Source organism: Trachypithecus francoisi, unplaced genomic scaffold, assembly GCF_009764315.1.
Source record: "Trachypithecus francoisi isolate TF-2019V2 unplaced genomic scaffold, Tfra_2.0 Lachesis_group5, whole genome shotgun sequence".
Classification (NCBI taxonomy): Eukaryota; Metazoa; Chordata; class Mammalia; order Primates; family Cercopithecidae; genus Trachypithecus; species Trachypithecus francoisi.
In genome coordinates this window covers 144,901,649-144,922,885 of record NW_022681470.1, presented here as the reverse complement: position 1 = coordinate 144,922,885, position 21,237 = coordinate 144,901,649, and the positions used below count along the sequence as shown (strand labels likewise).

The window sequence follows — 21,237 nt, the reverse complement described above, 5'->3', positions numbered from 1 at the left end:
AGGAGCTGGGACCACAGGCGCCGCCACCTCGCCCGGCTAGTTTTTTGTAATTTTAGTAGAGACGGGGTTTCACCGTGTTAGCCAGGATGGTCTCGATCTCCTGACCTCGTGATCCGCTCGTCTCGGCCTCCCAAAGTGCTGGGATTACAGGCTTGAGCCACCGCACCCGGCGAGCGCGTGATTTTTTACCCTTATCGTTTCCTGTTCTCCCAGCTCAAAACGCTTTCGCCCTGCCTGGCTTTTCAGCCTCCTCTTGGCGCCCCCTGCCGGTGGGCCGCTCGCCTATGCTCCAACCCCGAATCGTGACACGCCCCCTCTGGCCGAGCTTGGCTTTCGGTCTAGGTCCTGATTGGCTCAGAGTCGCTCGCCATGCCTTTTGGGAAATGCAGTCCTTAAGGGCATCGCGCGGCTTTTTCCATAGGCTCTGACGTAGAGACAGCCACGGGAAGTACGTCACCAAATTTCGCCGGTTCCCACAAGCTAGGTCGTGTGGCGCTGCATGACGGGAATTGTAGTCCTCAAATCGCTAACTTCCCTGGTCGTGTGCTGGGACTGGAACGCCAATTCCCATCATGCCGCGCGCTCACAGCTCGCAGGGGCTGTCCTGTGGCCTTTTGGGAAGTGTAGTCTTAATCCCCCATGATTCCTTTTTTGTTCTATGGAGTGGGCCCGCGCAGAGGACTCCATTTCCCGGCGTGCTCCCATTCGTCGGGTCGCGGCAGCCATTTTGTTCCGCCCGAGGAACCCCCTAAGATGGCGGCGAGGGAGACGGTGAAGGTTGCCTCCCGCCCGTCCGGGCTCTGATCCTGTCTCCCTGTCCTCCGGCGGCCGGCCCATGGCCTGGCGGAGGCCCGAACCATGGACCTCCGCACCGCCGTGTACAACGCTGCCCGTGACGGCAAGCTGCAGCTGCTCCAGAAGCTGCTCAGCGGCCGGAGCCGGGAGGAACTGGACGAGCTGACGGGCGAGGTGGCCGGCGGGGGGACGCCGCTGCTCATCGCCGCCCGCTACGGCCACCTGGATGTGGTGGAGTACCTGGTGGACCGGTGCGGCGCGAGCGTGGAGGCCGGTGGCTCGGTGCACTTCGATGGCGAGACCATCGAGGGCGCGCCGCCGCTGTGGGCCGCCTCCGCCGCCGGCCACCTGGACGTGGTGCGGAGCTTGCTGCGCCGCGGGGCCTCGGTGAACCGCACCACGCGCACCAACTCCACGCCCCTGCGCGCCGCATGCTTCGACGGCCACCTGGAGGTGGTGCGCTACCTGGTCGGCGAGCACCAGGCCGACCTTGAGGTGGCCAACCGGCACGGCCACACGTGCCTCATGATCTCGTGCTACAAGGGCCATCGTGAGATCGCCCGCTACCTGCTGGAGCAGGGCGCCCAGGTGAACCGGCGCAGCGCCAAGGGCAACACGGCCCTGCACGACTGCGCCGAGTCCGGCAGCCTGGAGATCCTGCAGCTGCTGCTGGGGTGCAAGGCCCGCATGGAACGTGACGGCTACGGCATGACCCCGCTGCTCGCGGCCAGTGTGACGGGCCACACCAACATTGTGGAGTACCTCATCCAGGAGCAGCCCGGCCAGGAGCAGATCGCAGGGGGAGAGGCTCAGCCTGGGCTGCCCCAAGAAGGCCCCTCTACCAGCCAGGGGTGTGCGCAGCCTCAGGGGGCTCCATGCTGCAGCTCCTCCCCGGAGGAACCACTGAACGGGGAATCTTACGAAAGCTGCTGTCCCACCAGCCGGGAAGCTGCAGTGGAAGCCTTGGAATTGCTGGGAGCTACGTATGTGGATAAAAAACGAGATCTGCTTGGGGCCCTCAAACACTGGAGGCGGGCCATGGAGCTGCGTCACCAGGGGGGCGAATACCTGCCCAAACCGGAGCCCCCACAGCTGGTCCTGGCCTATGACTATTCCAGGGAGGTCAACACCACCGAGGAGCTGGAGGCGCTGATCACCGACCCGGATGAGATGCGCATGCAGGCCCTGTTGATCCGGGAGCGCATCCTCGGTCCCTCGCACCCCGACACTTCCTATTATATCCGTTACAGGGGCGCGGTGTACGCCGACTCGGGCAATTTCGAGCGCTGCATCCGCTTGTGGAAGTACGCCCTGGACATGCAACAGACCAACCTGGAGCCTCTGAGCCCCATGACCGCCAGCAGCTTCCTCTCCTTCGCGGAACTCTTCTCCTACGTGCTGCAGGACCGGGCTGCCAAGGGCAGTCTGGGCACCCAGATCGGCTTTGCAGACCTCATGGGGGTCCTCACCAAAGGGGTCCGGGAAGTGGAACGGGCCCTGCAGCTGCCCAGGGAGCCCGGAGACTCGGCCCAGTTCACCAAGGCGCTGGCCATCATCCTCCACCTGCTCTACCTGTTAGAGAAAGTGGAGTGCACCCCCAGCCAGGAGCACCTGAAGCACCAGACCGTCTACCGCCTGCTCAAGTGCGCGCCCAGGGGCAAGAACGGCTTCACCCCTCTGCACATGGCTGTGGACAAGGACACCACAAACGTGGGCCGCTACCCCGTGGGCAGATTCCCCTCCCTGCACGTGGTCAAAGTGCTGCTCGACTGCGGGGCCGACCCGGACAGCAGGGATTTTGACAACAACACCCCACTACACATAGCAGCCCAGAACAACTGCCCGGCCATCATGAATGCCCTGATCGAAGCAGGGGCCCACATGGACGCCACCAACGCCTTCAAGAAGACGGCCTACGAGCTGCTGGACGAGAAGCTGCTGGCCAGGGGCACCATGCAGCCCTTCAACTACGTTACCCTGCAGTGCCTTGCGGCCCGGGCCCTGGATAAGAACAAGATCCCTTACAAGGGCTTCATCCCGGAAGATCTGGAGGCATTCATTGAACTGCACTGACCTGCCCAGAACGTCTGTACCCTCACCTCTCCACTCTCCTGCTGAAAGGCGGGAAATCGGGCTGGGGTGTAGCAGATGCTCCTTCTTGCCTCTTTCCGGCACCAATCAGGAAAAGGGTTCTTCCACCTCCCATCCCTTTACCTGCAGAGAGGGTGGGAGGTGTTAGCGAGCCTTTGGTGCTAGAAGCCTTCAGGGTCACGTGCTAAGAGGACAGTCTTTCTCCAGGAGCCCGCTCACTCATTCTGAGTCAGGAAAAGACCCAAGACCTTCCCCACATCCTGTCTGCCTGGGTTACAGAGGCCTTTGCCTCGTTACCCTAGAGGTGGAGGGACCGAAGCCATTGCGTTCCTTCCCTGCCAGAAACACAGGAAGAAGTTGAGGACGGTCTTCCTTCCCTTGCCCCTTTATGTGGCCGGATAACTCCAGCTGCCGAATACAGTGTTAGGACTGGGGGTTCCCGAGATGAGAGTTTGAAAGTCGGGGAATGAGCCCACCTCTCATTTCTTCTAGCACGATCACGCCCTGCTCCCGTGCCACCATAGTCCCTGGCAGACAGGCAGGGCTCTGCCCAGGGCAGTCTGCCACTTGCATAGCTTTCGGTTGGTTTGGTGTTCTGTTTATTTAATAAGTGGGCAGGTTGCAAGCATTGCACAGAAGTTCTGAGATTTTACTGCCTTTTTTTTTTTTTTAAAGAAAGTTGTTTGTTGGACTCCATAAGTGAATTTCAAGCAGTGAGGATTTTGTGGTGCCTGAGATGGCCGAGGCCACAGGAGTGAGCTGTATGTGTGAGGAATTTGGTGAGCGAGATAAAAGTCCATGGGTGTCGACCCCTAAAACACGGGCGACCGTACATTTTTATACATCTCCACTCTACCGCCTTTTACAGGCTTTCCAATTTTACAGGCCTTTCCAATTTTCCATTCTCGTTAGAAAGAGAACTGTTCTTCCAAGCAGAAATCAGGAGTGACCACAAAGCCTGACAACACTTTGCCACCCAGCAAGAACTGGCACAATTGGTTTGGGTCTGCATTGCCATCGTGCCCGAGTTAAAAGTACAGGTCACTCCGCCTTGCAAACCTCATGTGGCCTCTGATTTCATTGTGGGTGCATCTACAGATGGCCCGGGCTGTTTTTTCAGTTGCTCCGAGGATTGGGACCCAAGTCATCATGAAAAGGGCCCAAGTACAGTCTTAATGCGATAAATCCACTAGCTAAGACATTGAGTGCCAAGACCAGCCTTCCAGCTGAGCTTTGGACAAAGTCTCAGGTTCCCATGTCTCAGGGTGAGGTGCTGGGGCTGCCAGAGGACCTGCCCCAGCAAGATTTTTCTCAAGAGCGAGACTCCATCAGCCCAGGCAGACGGGAGCAGGTTCTTGGCCGGCATAGACAGCAGCAAACAGCAGAAGGGAAGCCATTCTCATTACATCCTCCCTGCAGTAGCCAGGCCCTTAGGAGGAGCAGCAACCAGGGGTGTCCAGAAACGTCCTGTCCCTGGATGGAAACTAGGTCTCGTTTGGATTTTTTTTTTGTTTTGTTTTGTTTGCCGTGTTAGGAAATTATTTATTTATTTGCAAGACAGGTTTTAACTTAACTCAGCCAAGGTGGGAAATGGCATCCCCATCCCTCCCAAAGCACAGAGCACAGAAATGAGGCCGTTTACTCCGCGCTGGTGTTTAAGTCATTAAAAAGATACTGGAAGAGAATCGCCTGATGCGTCCTTGGCATGGATCAACTGGGAAAGTGGGTGGTAGGTGGATCCGTCCATGGCATTGGTCTGAGTGAACAGAGAGCTCTAGGGCCACCTCCCCTAGCCAGAGGGGTTTCTGTGTTATATACTGGGGCTTATTTTATTTTATTATTATTTTTGAGAGAGTCTCACCCTGTCACCCAGGCTGGAGTACAGTGGTGTGATCTCGGCTCACTCCACCTCCTGGGTTCAAACGATTCTCCTACCTCAGCCACCTGAGTAGCTGAGATGACAGGCACCTGCCACCATGCCCAGCTAATTTTTGTATTTTCCGTAGAGGCAGGTTTTGCCATGTTGGCCAGGCTGGTCTCAAACTCCTGGACTCAAGCGATCCTCCCACCTCGGCCTCCCAAAGTGCTGGGATTACAAGCATGAACCACTGCACCTGGCCTCTATGTTATATACTGGGGCTTTGTGTAAAATTTCACTTGAAAACCAGTATGTTGCTGTTAAAAAAAAAGAAAGAAAGAAAGAAAGAAAAAGCCTGGGCAACATAGTAAGAGCCTGTCTTTACAAAAATAAAAAATAGTCTGGGTATGGTGACTCACATCTGTAATCTCAGCACCTTGGGAAGCCTAGGCAACATGGTAAGACCTCTGTATCTACAATTTTTTTTTTTTTTTTAGACGGAGTCTCGCTCTGTCACCTAGGCTGGAGTGCAGTGGCACCATCTCAGCTCACTGCAAGCTCCGCCTCCCGGGTTCAAGCGATTCTCCCGCCTCAGTCTCCCAAGCAGCTGGGACTGCCGGCATACGCCACCATGCCCAGCCTCTAGAACTATTTTTTAAAAGTAACCAGGAATGGTGGCATGCACCTATAATCCCAGCTACTTCAGAGGCTGAGATGGGAGGATCACTTGAGCCTAGGAGGTTGAGGCCGCAGTGAGCCATGACTGCACCACTGCACTCCCGCCTGAGCGACAAAAAAAAAAAAAAAGTGAAAACCACTAACTTAGTCCAAACCCCTGCTTTTGGGTAGGGTTACCTCTAGAAGGAAAGGGTGGTTCCTTTAAGGTGGGGAGAATGAAGTTCACAGGAAGCCTCCCTCAGGAGGGGCTGGTGCCTGAGGAGCTGGGACAGAGACGGTGGAGAACGGTGTGTTGGTGTTTGTGTTTTGGTCAAACCGAGCCTGCTTTCCAGCAAGACTCACCGATGAAGCCAGTAAGCGTCTTTGGTGAACTTGGATTTCCTAGAGCTAGTTCAGGCTTAGTGAGGAAAATCCCCCTTCCCTTTTTCTTTTTCTTTTTTTTTTTTTTTCTTTCGAGATGGAGTCTTGCTCTGTCACCCAGGCTGGAGTGCAGGGGTGCAGACTCGGCAACCTCCGCTTCCTGGGTTCAAGCAATTCTCCTGCCTCAGCCCCCCGAGTAGCTGGGATGACAGGCGTGCACCACCACACCTGGCCTAATTTTTGTATTTTTTTTTTTTTTTTTTTTGAGACGGAGTCTCGCTCTCGCCCGGGCTGGAGTGCAGTGGCCGGATCTCAGCTCACTGCAAGCTCTGCCTCCCGGGTTTACGCCATTCTCCTGCCTCAGCCTCCGGAGTAGCTGGGACTACAGGCGCCCGCCACCTCGCCCGGCTAGTTTTTTGTATTTTTTAGTAGAGACGGGGTTTCACCGTGTTAGCCAGGATGGTCTCAAATTCCTAACCTCAAATGATCCACTCGCCTCAGCCTCCCAAAGTGCTGGGATTACAGGCGTGAGCCAGCACACCAGGCCCCTTTTTTTATCTGCCATCTCATCTCACTTCCTTGTATAAACTTGTTCCATTCTAAAATTCTGGTTTTCTCCATATTAGAACAGTCAAACCTCCACTAGAAAGCACCACCCCATTAGCTGGGCCTGTGGGATTTTGCTGAGCCCCTGCCATGTGCCAGGCGGGTTCCAGGACCCCTTGGGGATAAGGATTGAGCTGTCGATACCAACGTGTGGTTCATCCCTGCGCCCCCGCCTCACGTGGCAGTGGAGGGAGGCCCTGCTGTGGAGTGCATGCTACTTCCATGGTGCATTGGGTTGGAGGGCTGTCCCGAGGGTGGGTGTCTCCCATCTCTTGCCTTCACGCACCTGTTGTCTGGTTTCATTCGGGACTGGACAGTGCCACAGGTGACAGCTGTTGGGCTGTCGTCTGTTTGCTGTCGCATCAAAGGAGTGGATTTGAATCAGCAGGTGCTGCTCTCAAAGCCGTCTCCTGGGGGAGACAGTACTAGTGAGCATTTATTGAGCACCTACTGTATGCCAGGCACCATTCTCTGTAGTTAAATGCACTGCCTGTTTACACAACAGCCCTCTAAGGGAGGAAAAACATATCAGAGTCCCATGGATGGAAGAAAAATAAGAAGAAGAAGAAGGAAGTAGGAAAAACAGCCCTGTTAAGCTGAAGGCCATGTTAAAGCTCTACCAGTTTCAGGTGAGGGCTGATCCAGCAGATCCCAATCATTCCTAAAGAGCTGGCTGATCGCTCCCCTGAGACTGGGGTGAGGTGGGCGTCCCAAGATGACCACCCGCAGAAAAGAGAGCATCTTCCTCCCAAAGTAGGTCCTATCTAAAGTAGGTCCTGGCCACGCACGGTGGCTCATGCCTGTAATCCCAGCACCTTGGGAGGCCAAGGCTGGAGGATTACTTGAGCCTACGAGTTTGAGACCAGCATGGGCAGCAAAGTGAGATCCTGTCTCTACAAAAAAAAAAAAAAAAAATTAGCCAGGCGTGGGGATGTGTAGTCCCAGCTGCTGCTGGGGAGGCTGAAGCAGGAGGACTGATTGAGCCCAGGAGCTCGAGGCTGCAGCGAGCCTTGATGGCACCACCACACTCCAGCCTGGGCAACAGAGTGAGACCCTGTTTCAAAAAAAACAAATTAGGTCCTGTATGGCAGGCGAGGTAACTGAGGCTACTAAGCGACGTTAAGATGCCTAAGGCTGGCCGGGCGTGGTAGCTCACACCTATAATCCCAGCACTTTGGGAGGCCAAGGCGGGAGGATCACGAGGTCAGGAGATGGAGATCATCCTGGCTAACAGTGACGGTGAAACCCCGTCTCTACTAAAAATAGAAAAAAATTAGCCGGGTGTGGTGGCAGGCACCTGTAGTCCCAGCTACTCATGAGGCTGAGGCAGGAGAATGGCGTGAACCCGGGAGGTGGAGCTTGCAGTGAGCTGAGATCGCGCCACTGCACTCCAGCCTGGGGGACAGAGCAAGACTCCGTCTCAAAAACAAAAAACAAAAAACAAAAACAGTGCCTAGAGACACAGACAGCACATGAAGGAAGGGCTGAGATGGGAACCCAGGGCTGTCAGAGTTCATACCTTGTGCTGATTCTCCATCCCGGACGGCAGACACACGGATCCCTTTCCCCTGCTTTCTGGTGTTGTTTTGGCAGAAGCTCTCCCCTCCCTGGGGCAGATGGCCATCCTGCCTCCACATCCTGAGCGTCTGTTTCCCTCGGGGGTCTGCCAGAATCGGTCCCCTAACCCCAAGCAAATCACTCACAAAAAGTATCTGAGCTAAATGCTTGCTTTGAAAGCTCAGACCTGGGGATCGTAACCTCCTAATGAAGGCCTCATACCAACTAATGAAGGCCATCTTAAAGCTCTACCAGTTTCAGGTGAGGGCTGATCCAGCAGATCCCAGTTGCTCCTAAAGACCTGGTTGCTAGCCTCCCTGAGACTGGGGTGGGGGTGGGGATCCCAAGATGACCACCAGGAGAAAAGAGAGCATCTTCCTCCCAGTCAAATCCCAAGATTCGTGACCGAGCGCGGTGGCTCACGCCTGTAATCCCAGCACTTCGGGAGACTGAGGCGGGTGGATCACGAGGTCAGGAGTTTGAGACCATTCTGGTCAACATGGTGAAACGCTATCTATACTAAAAGTACAAAAAATTAGCCGGGCGTGGTGGCAGGCACCTGTAATCCCAGTTACTCGGGAGGCTGAGGCAGGAGAATCCCTTGAATCCGGGAGGTGGATGTTGCGATGAGCTGAGACCGTGCCACTGCACTCCAGTCTGGGCAACAGAGTGAGACTCTGTCTCAAAAACAAACAAACAAAAAACACCAAGATTAGCTCTGATTGGACCAGCCTGCGTCCCATATTCTTCCGTGACCCAATCGTAGTAGCCCAGGGGTGGGATGTGCCAACTGGCTTGGCCTGGGGAGGGCCTCCAGAAGGCCTGTAATCCACGTGTAACTGGGGTTGCTGTAAAATGGAGCCATCAACGCCATCGAAGTTAGCAAGAACTGTCCACAATAATAAAATGACTACCTGCCGCTGATCAGTGGAGAAAAAAGCTCAGAGATCTCAAGTGGAGTGCCTAAGGCCATGAAGCCAAGAGGGTGACCCAAGTCGTTTGTGGTTAAATGCACTGCCTGTTTACACAGCAGCCCTTTAAAGGAGGAAAAACATGTCAGAGTCCCATGGATGGAAGAAAAATAAGAATAATAAAGTAGGAAAAACAGACCTCTTAAGATGAAGGCCATCTTAAAGTTCTAAGAGCTTCAGGTGAGGGCTGATCCAGCAGCTCTCAGAGAAACAGGCTCAGAGAGGGGAGGGGGCTTGTCTAAGCTTACCCAGCCAGGAAACATCCGGGTCAAAGCTTAATTCCCTGCTGGAAGGTGTCGAGAGCCAGGCAGCCCAGCCAGGCAAGCCCGGCTTGGGGAGTGGGGACCCCCCAAGCTCGCAAACTGCCCTTCCCAGCCTGCTGTCAATCTGATTCCACAGAACTGAAGTGGGGGGTCTGGCGTTCTTCTCATTTGCTCGTCTACTCAGTCAGTGACTTTCTCAGACCCTCCCCAACCCTTTGAGGGTCTTGGTCACTGCTGCGTCCTCAGCACCCAGGCCAGGGTCTGTTCCACGCCAGGTGGCCTGTAAATATGGGCTGAGTGAGTGAACAGTGAACGAGTTGGGAATTCACGACCTCCTCTGACTACTTGGGGCAGCAAGCAGCAGGGGACACGAACAGGCCCCGATGGCTTTGCCAGACCCCGGGGGCCGCCACCCCTGTGAAATTCCAGGACTGTTATCCGAGCAACGTCGACGGGGAGGGAACGCCCCTGCCCGGGGTTAAAGATAGCACCGCTCGAATCACGTCACAGGCCGAAAAGGCCAGATGACCCACCGGGGACATTGAATCCATGTCCCGAGAGAGAGGGGTGGAGCGGGGGTGTGGATTCCTGCGGGGAGCTTCGGGACTGGAAAAAACAGAGGGTGCTCTGACCGAGTGTTTACCAAAACACGTATTAGGCAAGACCCGGGCCAAATGTGGGCAGCACTGCCCATGTGCTGGGCCAAGAGAATGTGCCCCCGCCGGTCCCAGCTCCTGTTTCTCCAGTGGGTTGTACAAGACACCTTGAACCTCCACACGAATTGGGACGTTTAGAATTCCCCAGGACAACCCCCTCCCTCCCCCCGTGCCTTGATATCTCCTATTAAAGCTTATGTCTGTTAACTTAATAGACATGATTTAATGATTGATAGTAATTCAAATGTATTAATTTGAATTATTAACTTATTAATTATTTGATGTCGATTAAAGCAATGATCTTGATCCAATGTCATCTCCTCCATGAAGCCTTCACGGATTATCTAACGTGCAGTCCCACAGCCAGGGACAGTGGCTCATGCCTGTAATCTCAGCATTTTGGGAGGCTGAGGTGGGAGGGTTGGTTGAGCCCAGGTGTTCGAGACCAGCCTGGACAACATAGTGAGACCCACCCCCTCATCTCTACAAGAAATATGTAAAAATTAGCTGGGTGTGGTGGTGTGCACCTGTGGTCCTAGCTGCTCAAGAGTGGCTCATGCCTGTAATCCCAGCATTTTGGGAGGCTGAGGTGGGAGGATCGCTTGAGCCCAGGAAGTGGAGGCCGTAGTGAGCTGTGATCACACCACTGCACTTCAGCCTGGGTGACAGAAGGAGACCCTGTCTCAAGATAAATAAATAATTAATACGAGTTGAATGGTTTTTACATTTGTAATGGCTTTTATATTTTTTAATGGAGATATAAGTTGCAAAACATAAAATTCAGTTTTTTTTCTTTGACACAGAGTTTCGCTCCATCGCCCAGGCTGGAGTGCAGTGGCGTGATCTCTGCTTACTGCAGCCTCTGCCTCCCGGGTTTGCACCATTCTCCTGCCTCAGCCTCCCGAGTAGTTGGGACTACAGGTGCCCGCCACCACGCCTGGATAATTTTTTGTACTTTCAGTGGAGACAGGGTTTCACCGTGTTAGCCAGGATGCTCTCGATCTCCTGACCTTGTGATTCTCCCGCCTCGGCCTCCCAAAGTGCTGGGATTACAGGCGTGAGCAACCGTGCCTGGCCACAATTCACCATTTTAACATGGATAATTCAGGGGCTTTTAGTATATGTACAAGATTGTATAACCATCACCAAGATCTAATTCCCAAAAAAATAAGGACTGATTTTTAAAGCCTATTTAAAGAAAAATGTTAACTGGATCAAGCAATAGAAAATACATTAAAGAGCCAGGCACAACGGCAAACGCCTGTAATCCCAGCTACTCAGGAGGGTAAGATGAGAGGATCACTGAAGGCCTGGAGTTCAAGACCAGCCAACACAGCAAGACGCCATCTCTTAAAAGAAAAAAGAAAAGAAAATGCATTGATTTTGGCCAGGTGTGGTGGCTCACGCCTGTAATCCCAGCACTTTGGGAGGCTGAGGCGGGAGAATCACTTGAGGTCAGGAGTTCAAGGCCAGCCTGGCCAACATGGTGAAACCCCGTCTCTACTAAAAATACAAAATTAGCCGGGTGTGGTGGTGCGTGCCTGTAATCCCAACTGCTTAGGAGGCTGAGGCATGAGAATCACTTGAACCCAGGAAGTGGAGGTTGCAGTGAGCTGGGATTGTGCCACTGCCACTCCAGCCTGGGCGACAGAGTGAGACTTCGTCTCAAAATAAAAAACAAATAAATAATAAAAAATAAAAATAGAGGCCGGGCGCGGTGGCTCAAGCCTGTAATCCCAGCACTTTGGGAGGCTGAGACGGGTGGATCACGAGGTCAGGAGATCGAGACCATCCTGGCTAATACGGTGAAACCCCGTCTCTACCAAAAATACAAAAAAACTAGCTGGGCGAGGTGGCGGGCGCCTGTAGTCCCAGCTACTAGGGAGGCTGAGGCAGGAGAATGGCGTAAACCTGGGAGGCGGAGCTTGCAGTGAGCTGAGATCCGGCCACTGCACTCCAGTCCGGGCGACAGAGCGAGACTCTGCCTCAAAAAAAAAAAAAAAGAGATAGGGGTCTCACTGTGTTGGCCAGGCTGGTGCCAAACTCCCGGGCTTAAGTGATCCACTTCAGCCTCCCCAAATACAGGGATTACAGGAAAGAGCCACTGCACCCAGACACTCCTTTTCCTCAGAAGAGAAAAAGTTTTGCAGCTTCCCTTGGAAACTGGAGACCGTGGCAGCCTCCCAGGGCTATAATAAGGCTGCAGCCACTGAACAGGTTAAAAATAAAAGATCCCCGCCCAGGGGCACTTGGGGATGGCATTTGTGAGCCCAGGCAAACCCCAGGGCTGCAGGGAGACACTCTCGGGGGAGGGGACTGGAGAAGAGCCTGCTGTGTGGCCTCAGGCTGGCATCTGCCCTCTCTGGGCTCTAGCCGGGCTGGAAACAATATTAGACAGAGATTTCCAAAGATCCTGCACCTGTGCACCCCTGAGGATGAACTCTGCCTTTAATTTGTCTCTGAGGGTGCTCTCTGGCCTCATCCTAGTCCCGGCTTTACAGTCTCACTGTGTGACTTTGCAAAGCGACACTATCTCTCTGTGCCTCAGTTTCCCCATCTGCAAAATGGGGCAAAAAGAGCCCTAGTGACCTGCCAATGGGGATAGGTATTTGGCTGTCATTATTGTTGCAATTATTTATTTATTTATTTATTGTTGAGGCAGAGTATTGCTCTGTCACCCAGGCTGGAGTGCAGTGGCGCCATATCGGCTCATTGCAATCTCCGCCTCCCGGATTCAAGCGATTCTCCTGCCTCAGCCTCCCGAATAGCTGGGACTACACATGCCGGCCACCGTGCCCAGCTAATTTTTGTATTTTTAGTAGAGATGGGGTTTCACCATGTTGGCCAGGCTGGTCCTCGAACTCCTGACCTCAGGTGATCCACCCGCCTCGACTTCCCAAAGTGCTGGGATTACAGGCGTGAGCCACCGCACCTGGTCTATTGTTGCAATTTACAGAGGGGCGAGGAGGCTGTTGGCATGGCTGGGACTGGGCACTTTTTCAGGACCCCTCCCGCTTTGGGCTCTCTCTTTGGAGCAGGCCCGGGAAAGAGGGACTGTCCCCGCGCCAGCCGTCGTTGGGAGAGGCTGGAACCGCTGTCCGGTGGTGCCCTCTGGTGGCAGCGTCTGCTCATTGCGACACCCTCTGGGTCCCCACAGATAATTCTTGCCTCCCCTGCCTCCAGGCTTGGGGGACACAAGGCCTGCACCAAGGTGGGCCACACTGGCTCCCCTCGGTCCCTTGGAGGCTCCACACTCTCTCCTACCCCTCCGGGTTGTTGCCTGTGCCATGCCCTCCACCCGGAGTGCTCTTTCCTTCCTGGGGCTGCAGAGAGCACTGAGCACTACTGGTGGGTTCAGATCCCTGCCCCCGAGTCTCCGTCCCCTAGTTCCTTCTCCATCCCCGTTGCACCCAGGGCAAGCCCACACGAGACCACCCTCCTATGCCCACCTCCCCTTGGAGCTGTGAGCCCCGTGAGGACAGCAACGGGATCTGTCCCAGAAAACATCGTCCACCCGATCTGAAGCCACCCTGGCATACAGTAGATGCTCAAAACACACTGCTCAGCGAAGGAATGAACAGATAATGGGGGGAATGAACAAAATACACCAGCTAGAAGAACGCGAACATGGAATCGAGAAACAGAAAAACTGACTTGAAGCCAGGTGCAGAAGCTCATACCTGCAGTCCCAACACTGGGAGGCCAAGGCGGAAGGATTGCTTGAGCCCAGGAGTTCGAGACCAGCCTGGGCAACATGGTGAAACTCCATCTCTACAAAACATGTAAGTCTGGGCGCAGTGGCTCATGCCTGTAATCCCAGCACTTTGGGAAGCTGAGGCAGGAGAATCATTTGAGGTCAGGAGTTCGAGACCAGCCTGGCCAACATGGTGAAACCCCATCTCTACTAAAACTACAAAAAAAATTAGCTGCATGTGGTGGCACATGCCTGTAATCCCAGCTACTCAGGAGGCTGAGGTGGGAGGATTGCTTGAGCCTGGGAGGTCAAGGCCGCAGTGAGCTGTGATCACAACACTGCACTCCAGCCTGAGCAACAGTGAGACCCTGTCTCAAAAAAAAAAAAAAGCGGCTTGGCATAGTGGTGCATGCCTGTAATCCCAACACTTTGGGAGGCCGAGCTGGGCAGATTGCTTAAACCCAGGAGTTTGAAATCAGCCAGGGCAACACAGCAAAACCCTATCTTTACAAAAATTACCTGTGTGTGATGGCATGCACCTGTGGTCCCAGCTACTCAGGAGGCTGAGGTGGGAGGATTGCGTGACCTGGAAGGGTTGAGGCTGCAGTGAGCTGTGATGGCATCACTGCATTCCAGCCTGGGTGACAGAGTGGGACCCTGTCTCAAAAATAAATTAAATAAATAAAATTTTAAAAAGACTTGGGCATCACGGTGGCTCATGCCTGTCATCCCAGCACTTTGGGAGGCTGAGGCGGACAGATCACTTGAGGTCAGGAGTTGGAGACCAGCCTGACCAACACAGTGAAACCCCATCTCTACTAAAAATACAAAACTAGCTGGGCGTGGTGGCGTGTGCGTGTAACCCCAGCTAATTGGGAGACTGAGATAGGAGAATCACTTGAACCCGGGAGGCAGAGGTTGCAGTGAGCCGAGATGGCGCCGCTGCACTCCAGTCTTGGCAAGAGTGAAACTCCGTCTCAAAAAAAAAAAAAAAAAAAAAAAGACTTGGGGATCAATTCAAATTCAAACATTGACTGAGCATCTGTTATTGGGATCCCGTGATCAAGTCCACAGACAGGCAGACCATAGACATGTGGGCCCTGAATAAGTTAATCGGATTTGTCTCAAACTCCAAAGTGCTGTGGAAAGATGCATATTCAGGGGATCTGGTGGGTGCTGTTTTGAACGAATTTTATTTTATTTTGTCTGTTTATTTATTTATTTATTTATTTATTTATTTATTTATTTTGAGACGGAGTCTCACTGTGTCACCCAGGCTGGAGTGCAGTGGCACGATCTCGGCTCACTGCAAGCTCTGCCTCCCGGGTTCACGCCATTCTCCTGCCTCAGTCTCCCCAGCAGCTGGGACTACAGGCGCCCGCCACCACGCCCAGCAAATTTTTTTTTTTTTTTTTTTGAGACAGAGTCTCGCTCTGTCGCCCAGGCTGGAGTGCAGTGGCCGGATCTCAGCTCACTGCAAGCTCCGCCTCGCGGGTTTACGCCATTCTCCTGCCTCAGCCTCCCGAGTAGATGGGACTACAGGCGCCCGCCACCTCGCCCGGCTAGTTTTTTGTATTTTTTAGTAGAAACGGGGTTTCACCATGTTAGCCAGGATGGTCTCGATCTCCTGACCTCGTGATCCACCCGCCTCGGTCTCCCAAAGTGCTGGGATTACAGACGTGAGCCACAGCACCCAGCCAAATGAATTTTATTATATTTTATTTTTAAAATTTTTTTGAGACAGGGTCTTGCTCTGTCACCCAGGCTGGAGTGCAGTGGTGCAATCTCAGCTCACTGCAACCTCTGCCTCCCAGGTTCAAGTGATTCTCCTGCCTCAGCCTCCTGAGCAGCTGGGATTACAGGTGTGTGCCACCAGGCCTAGCTAATTTTTTGTATTTTTGGTAGAGACGGGGGTTTCACCATGTTGGCCAGGTTGGTCTTGAACTCCTGACCTCAAGTCATTCCCCTGCCTCGGACTCCTCAGTGCTGGGATGACAGATATGAGCCACCATGTCTGGCCTTGAATGAATTTTAAATGGGGTGCTCAGAGAAGCCTCCACTGAGAGGGTGAGGCCTTCAATACCACAGGGAATCAAGAGACAGCATCCCGGCCAGGCGCGGTGGCTCACGCCTGTAATCCCAGCACTTTGGGAGGCCGAGGTGGGAGGATCACGAGGTCAGAAGATCGAGATCATCCTGGCTAACACAGTGAAACCCCGTCTCTGCTAAAAATACAAAAACACGGCCGGCGCGGTGGCTCAAGCCTGTAATCCCAGCACTTTGGGAGGCCGAGGTGGGAGGATCACGAGGTCAGAAGATCGAGATCATCCTGGCTAACACAGTGAAACCCCGTCTCTGCTAAAAATACAAAAACACGGCCGGGCGCGGTGGCTCAAGCCTGTAATCCCAGCACTTTGGGAGGCCGAGACGGGCGGATCACGAGGTCAGGAGATCGAGACCATCCTGGCTAATACGGTGAAACCCCGTCTCTACTAAAAAAATACAAAAAACTAGCCGGGCGCGTTGGCGGGCGCCTGTAGTCCCAGCTACTTGGGAGGCTGAGGCAGGAGAATGGCGGGAACCCGGGAGGCGGAGCTTGCAGTGAGCTGAGATCCGGCCACTGCACTCCAGGCTGGGCGACAGAGCGAGACTCCGTCTCAAAAAAAAAAAAAAAAATACAAAAACACTAGCCGAGCGTGGTGGCGGGCACCTGTAGTCTCAGCTACTTGGGAGGCTGAGGCAGCAGAATGGCGTGAACCTGGGAGGTGGAGCTTGCAGTGAGCCGAGATCATGCCACTGCACTCCAGCCTGGGTGACAGAGCGAGACTCTGTCTCAAAAAAAAAAAAAGGGAGAGACAGCATCCCACTGTGTCGCCCAGGCTGGAGTGCAGTGGCATGTTCGATCATAACTCACTGCAGCCTCGAAATCCTGGGCTCAAGTGACCCTCCCACCTCAGCCTCTGGAGCAGCTGGGACAACAGGTGCCCACTACTACCCTCAGCCAGATGGTGATGTTTGAGCAAAGACCTGAAGGAAGTGATGAGGGAGCCATGTAGGTGCTTGGGGGAAGGACATTCCAGGCAGAAGGCACAGCCTATGCAAAGGCCCTGAGGCAGGACCACACCCTGCATGTTGGAGGAACAATAAGAAGGCTCACATGGCTGGAGCAGAGTGACAAAGGCCACAGGTCAAGGCAGATGGAGAAGTGACCCTGGATTTAACAACACAAGGTCACCAAGGACCTTGAGCTGAGCAGTTTCTTTTTATTCTTTATATTCTTTATTTTATTGTTTTTTTTTTTGAGACAGAATCTTGCCTTATTGCCCAGGCTGCAGTGTAGTAGTGAGATCTCAGTTCACTCCAACCTCCACCTCCCAGGTTCAAGCAATTCTCCTGCCTCAGCCTCCCGAGTAGCTGGGAATCCAGGCGTAAGCCACAGTGCCCGGCCAATTTTATTGTATTTTTTATTTTTAGTTTTGTTTTCTTTCAGATAGAGTCTTATACTGTCGCCCAGGCTGGAGTGCAGTGGTGAGATCTTGGCTGACTGCAACCTCTGCCTCCCGGGTTCAAGCGATTCTCCTGCCTCAGCCTCGAGTAGCTGGGATTACGGGTGCGCGCCACCACGCCCAGCTATTTGTTGTAATTTTTGTGGAGATGGGATTTCACCATGTTGGCCGGGCTGGTTTCGAACTCCTGGGCTCAAGTCATCCACCAGCCTCAGCCTCCCAAAGTGCTGGGATGACAGACGTGAACCACCGCGCCTGGCTGAGCAGAGCAATTTCTGGGACATAGGGCTGAGGTGAGGGGTGGATGGTAATAGTTTCACAGGAAGGACAGGACAGGAAGAGGATCCTGGGGGGCTTTCTGGAAATTCCTTTCTGGTGCAAAGCCTGTAGGAAGTGAAGCTCTGCTCTGGCCCCTGCCTTCCAGAAGGCCCTTTATTTTCACGGCCAGAGGGGCCAAGCGGGGCCTGGCTGTGCAGCCTCAGAAACTTCCTCCTTTCAGTTCCCGGAGGGAGTCTGCAGGGCTGGGCCAGGGCCTGGGTCATGCAATCTCTAGCTTCAGCATTAGGGTGACCCCCGGCAAAGGCTCAGCCTCATGCCAAGCCCAGGAGGGCAACAGATGCTTCTAGAAGAAACTAAGGGCTGGGCACAGTGGCTCACACCTGTAATCCCAGCACTTTGGGAGGCCAAGGCAGGAGGATCACTTAAGCTCAGGAGTCTGAGATCAGCCTGGGTAACATAGCGAGACTCTTGTCTCTACAAAAAATACAAAAATTAGCCAGGTGAGGTGGTGCCTGCCTGTAGTCCCCGCTACCTGGGAGGCTGAGGCGGGAGGATCGCTTGAGCCCAGGAGTTCAAGGCTACAGTGAACCACGATCTTGCCACTGCACTCCAGCCTGGGTGTAACAGAATGAGACACTGTCTTAAAAAAAAGGATGGGCATCAGAAAAGATATTCATGTTTTGCTCAGTGAGAAAAGGCAGACACAAAAGGCCATACAGTGTGTGATCCAATTTCTTTCTTTTTTTTTTTTTGAGACAGAGTCTAGCTCTGTCACCCAGGCTGGAGTGCAGTGGCATGATCTCGGCTCACTGCAAGCTCCGCCTCCGAGGTTCACGCCATTCTCCTGCCTCAGCCTCCTATCTGGGACTATAGGTGCCCGCCACCACGCCCGGCTAATTTTTTAATATTTTTAGTAGAGACGGGGTTTCACCATATTAGTCAGGATGGTCTCGATCTCCTGACCTCATGATCCTCCCAGAGTGCTGGGATTACAGGCGTGAGCCACTGCGCCCAGCCATGTGATCCAATTTCAGTGAAATGTGCAGGACAGGCCCATCCACAGATACAGGAAGGGGATGCGTGGGTGCGGGGCTGGCGGGGACGGCAGTTGGGAGTGTCAGCTGATGGTTCCAGTGCTGCTTTTTGGGGTGATGAAAGTTTCTGAAATTAGATAGTGGTGATAGTTGCATAATATAGTGAATACAGTAAAAACCACTGATGTTTCCACTTAAGAAATAACAGGACTGGGCGCAGTAGCTCACACATGAAATCCCAACACCTTGGGAGGCCAAGGTGGGTGGATCACCTGAGGTTAGGAGTTCAAGACCAGCCTGGCCAACATGGTGAAATCCCGTCTCTACTAAAAATACAAAAATTAGCTGGGCATGGTGGCGGGCGCCTGTAATCCCAGCTACTTGGGAGGCTGAAGCACAAAAATCACTTAAACCAGGAAGTGGAGATCACGTCACTGCACTCCAGCCTGGATGACGGAGCAAGACGCCATCTCAAAAAATAAAAAATAAAGTAAATAAATAAATAATAATAACAATAAATGCCAGGCGCAGTGGCTCACACCTGTAATCCTAGCACTTTGGGAGGCCAAGGCAGGTGGATCACCTAAGGTCAAGAGTTCAGGACCAGCCTGACCAACATGCAAAAACTCCATCTCTACTAAAAATACAAAATTAGCCGGGCATGGTGGTGCATGCCTGTAATCCCAGCTACTCAGGAGTTCAAGACCAGCGTGGCCAACATATGCGAAACCCCATCTCTACTAAAAATATAAAAATTAGCCGGGCATAGTGGCGCATGCCTGTAATCCCAGTTACTCAGGAAGCTGAGGCAGGTGAATTGCTTGAACCTGTGAGGTGGAAGTTGCAATGAACTGAGATCAGGCCTCTGCACTCCAGTCTGGGCAACAGAGTGAGAGTCAGTCTCAAAAAAATATATATCAGAAAGAGATCGTTCCAAGCAGGCACACATAGCTGCCCAGCCCAGTCTGGCTGTGTGTATACTGACTTGCAGAAAGAAATCCTCGGCCGGGCGCGGTGGCTCAAGCCTGTAATCGCAGCACTTTGGGAGGCCGAGACAGGCGGATCACGAGGTCAGGAGATCGAGACCATCCTGGCTAACACGGTGAAACCCCGTCTCTACTAAAAAATACAAAAAACTAGCCGGGCGAGGTGGTGGGCGCCTGTAGTCCCAGCTACTCGGGAGGCTGAGGCAGGAGAATGGCGTGAACCCGGGAGGCGGAGCTTGCAGTGAGCTGAGATCTGGCCACTGCACTCCAGCCTGGGTGACAGAGCGAGACTCAGTCTCAAAAAAAAAAAAGAAAAAAAGAAATCCTCTGTTATTTATTCACATTTCACCGTTTTTATTTTTTTATTTATTTTTATTTTATTTTATTTTTTTTTTTTTTGAGACGGAGTCTGGCTCTGTCGCCCAGGCTGGAGTGCGGTGGCCGGATCTCAGCTCACTGCAAGCTCCGCCTCCCAGGTTCACGCCATTCTCCTGCCTCCGCCTCCCAAGTAGCTGGGACTACAGGCGCCCGCCTCGTCGCCGGCTAGTTTTTTGTATTCTTTAGTAGAGACGGGTTTCACCGTATTAGCCAGGATGGTCTCGATCTCCTGACCTTGTGATCCGCCCATCTCGGCCTCCCAAAGTGCTGGGATTACAGGCTTGAGCCACCGCGCCCGGCCTCACCGTTTTTAAATAGAGGGGACATTGGGCCGGGCTCGATGGCTCACGCCTGTAATCCCAGCACTTTGGGAGGCCAAGGCAGGCTGATCATCTGAGGTCAGGAGTTCAAGACCCGCCTGACCAACATGGAGAAACCTCGTCTCCATTAAAAACACGAAATTAGCTGGGCATGGTAGTGCATGCCTGTAATCCCAGCTACTCGGGAGGCTGAGACAGGAGAACCGCTTGAAACCGGGAGGCAGAGGTTGCAGTGAGCCAAGATCGCGTCATTGCACTCCAGCCTGGACAACAAGAGCAAAAACTCCATCTCTAAATAAATAAATAAATAAATAGGACATTTTCTTATATTTTTTTCTTCCTATTTTTCTTCAAGGCTGTTAGGCTCCCAGGGAATCTGGGCCTTCGTGGCCACGTGGCGCTGGTGGATGGTGACCACCAGAGGGCGCCAGGGCAGCACAAATCGCAGCTGAGCCTCTAGCTCTGGGGACCTGGTCCTGACTGAAACTGCCTTCCAGACCTTCCCCTATGCTGTACCACCTTCTAGAACTCTCTCCCCACCTGTGGCTCATTCCGATGTAGGCCTGAGGTCTTAGCTTACTTCCTTCTTTCAGAAACTTCCCTTAATCTTCCCAGGCCAGTCTAGGGTCCCCTCTGGGGTCCCACAGCTTCCCCATCAGAGCCCCCATCACCCCATAGCTGCCTGATACTGTCTGTCTCCAGCACTGGACAACATAGATTTTCTTCGTCTTTTTTTTTTTTTCTTTTTTTGAGACGGAGTCTCGCTCTGTTGCCCAGGCTGGAGTGCAGTGGCCAGATCTCAGCTCACTGCAAGCTCCCCCTCCCGGGTTCACGCCATTCTCCTGCCTCAGCCTCCCGAGTAGCTGGGACTACAGGCGCCCACCACCTCGCCCGGCTAGTTTTTTGTATTTTTTAGTAGAGACGAGGTTTGACTGTGTTAGCCAGGATGGTCTCGATCTCCTGACCTCGTGATCCGCCCGTCTCGGCCTCCCAAAGTGCTGGGATTACAGGCTTGAGCCACCATGCCCGGCCTTTTTTTTTTTTTTTTTTTTTTTTTTTTTTTGAGACGGAGTCTCGCTCTGCCACCCAGGCTGGAGTGCAATGGCCGATCTCAGCTCACTGCAAGCTCTGCCTCCCGGGTTTACGCTATTCTCCTGCCTCAGCCTCCCGAGTAGCTGGGACTACAGGCCCCGCTACCTCGCCCG

General features: G+C 53.5%; 1 protein-coding gene across 1 annotated transcript; it reads left to right on the top strand.

Moving 5' to 3' along the window:
* Window positions 1-691: 691 nt before the first annotated feature.
* On the top strand, window positions 692-4,571 carry FEM1A (fem-1 homolog A). The gene has a single exon (XM_033195908.1). The coding sequence runs from the start codon at window positions 859-861 to the stop codon at window positions 2,866-2,868; it is 2,010 nt and encodes a 669-aa protein (XP_033051799.1). The 5' UTR covers window positions 692-858; the 3' UTR covers window positions 2,869-4,571.
* Window positions 4,572-21,237: the final 16,666 nt, after the last annotated feature.

Excerpts from the sequence above, each read along its gene's own strand:
- FEM1A (XM_033195908.1), top strand. The coding sequence starts at position 859 with ATGGACCTCCGCACCGCCGTGTACAACGCTGCCCGTGACGGCAAGCTG.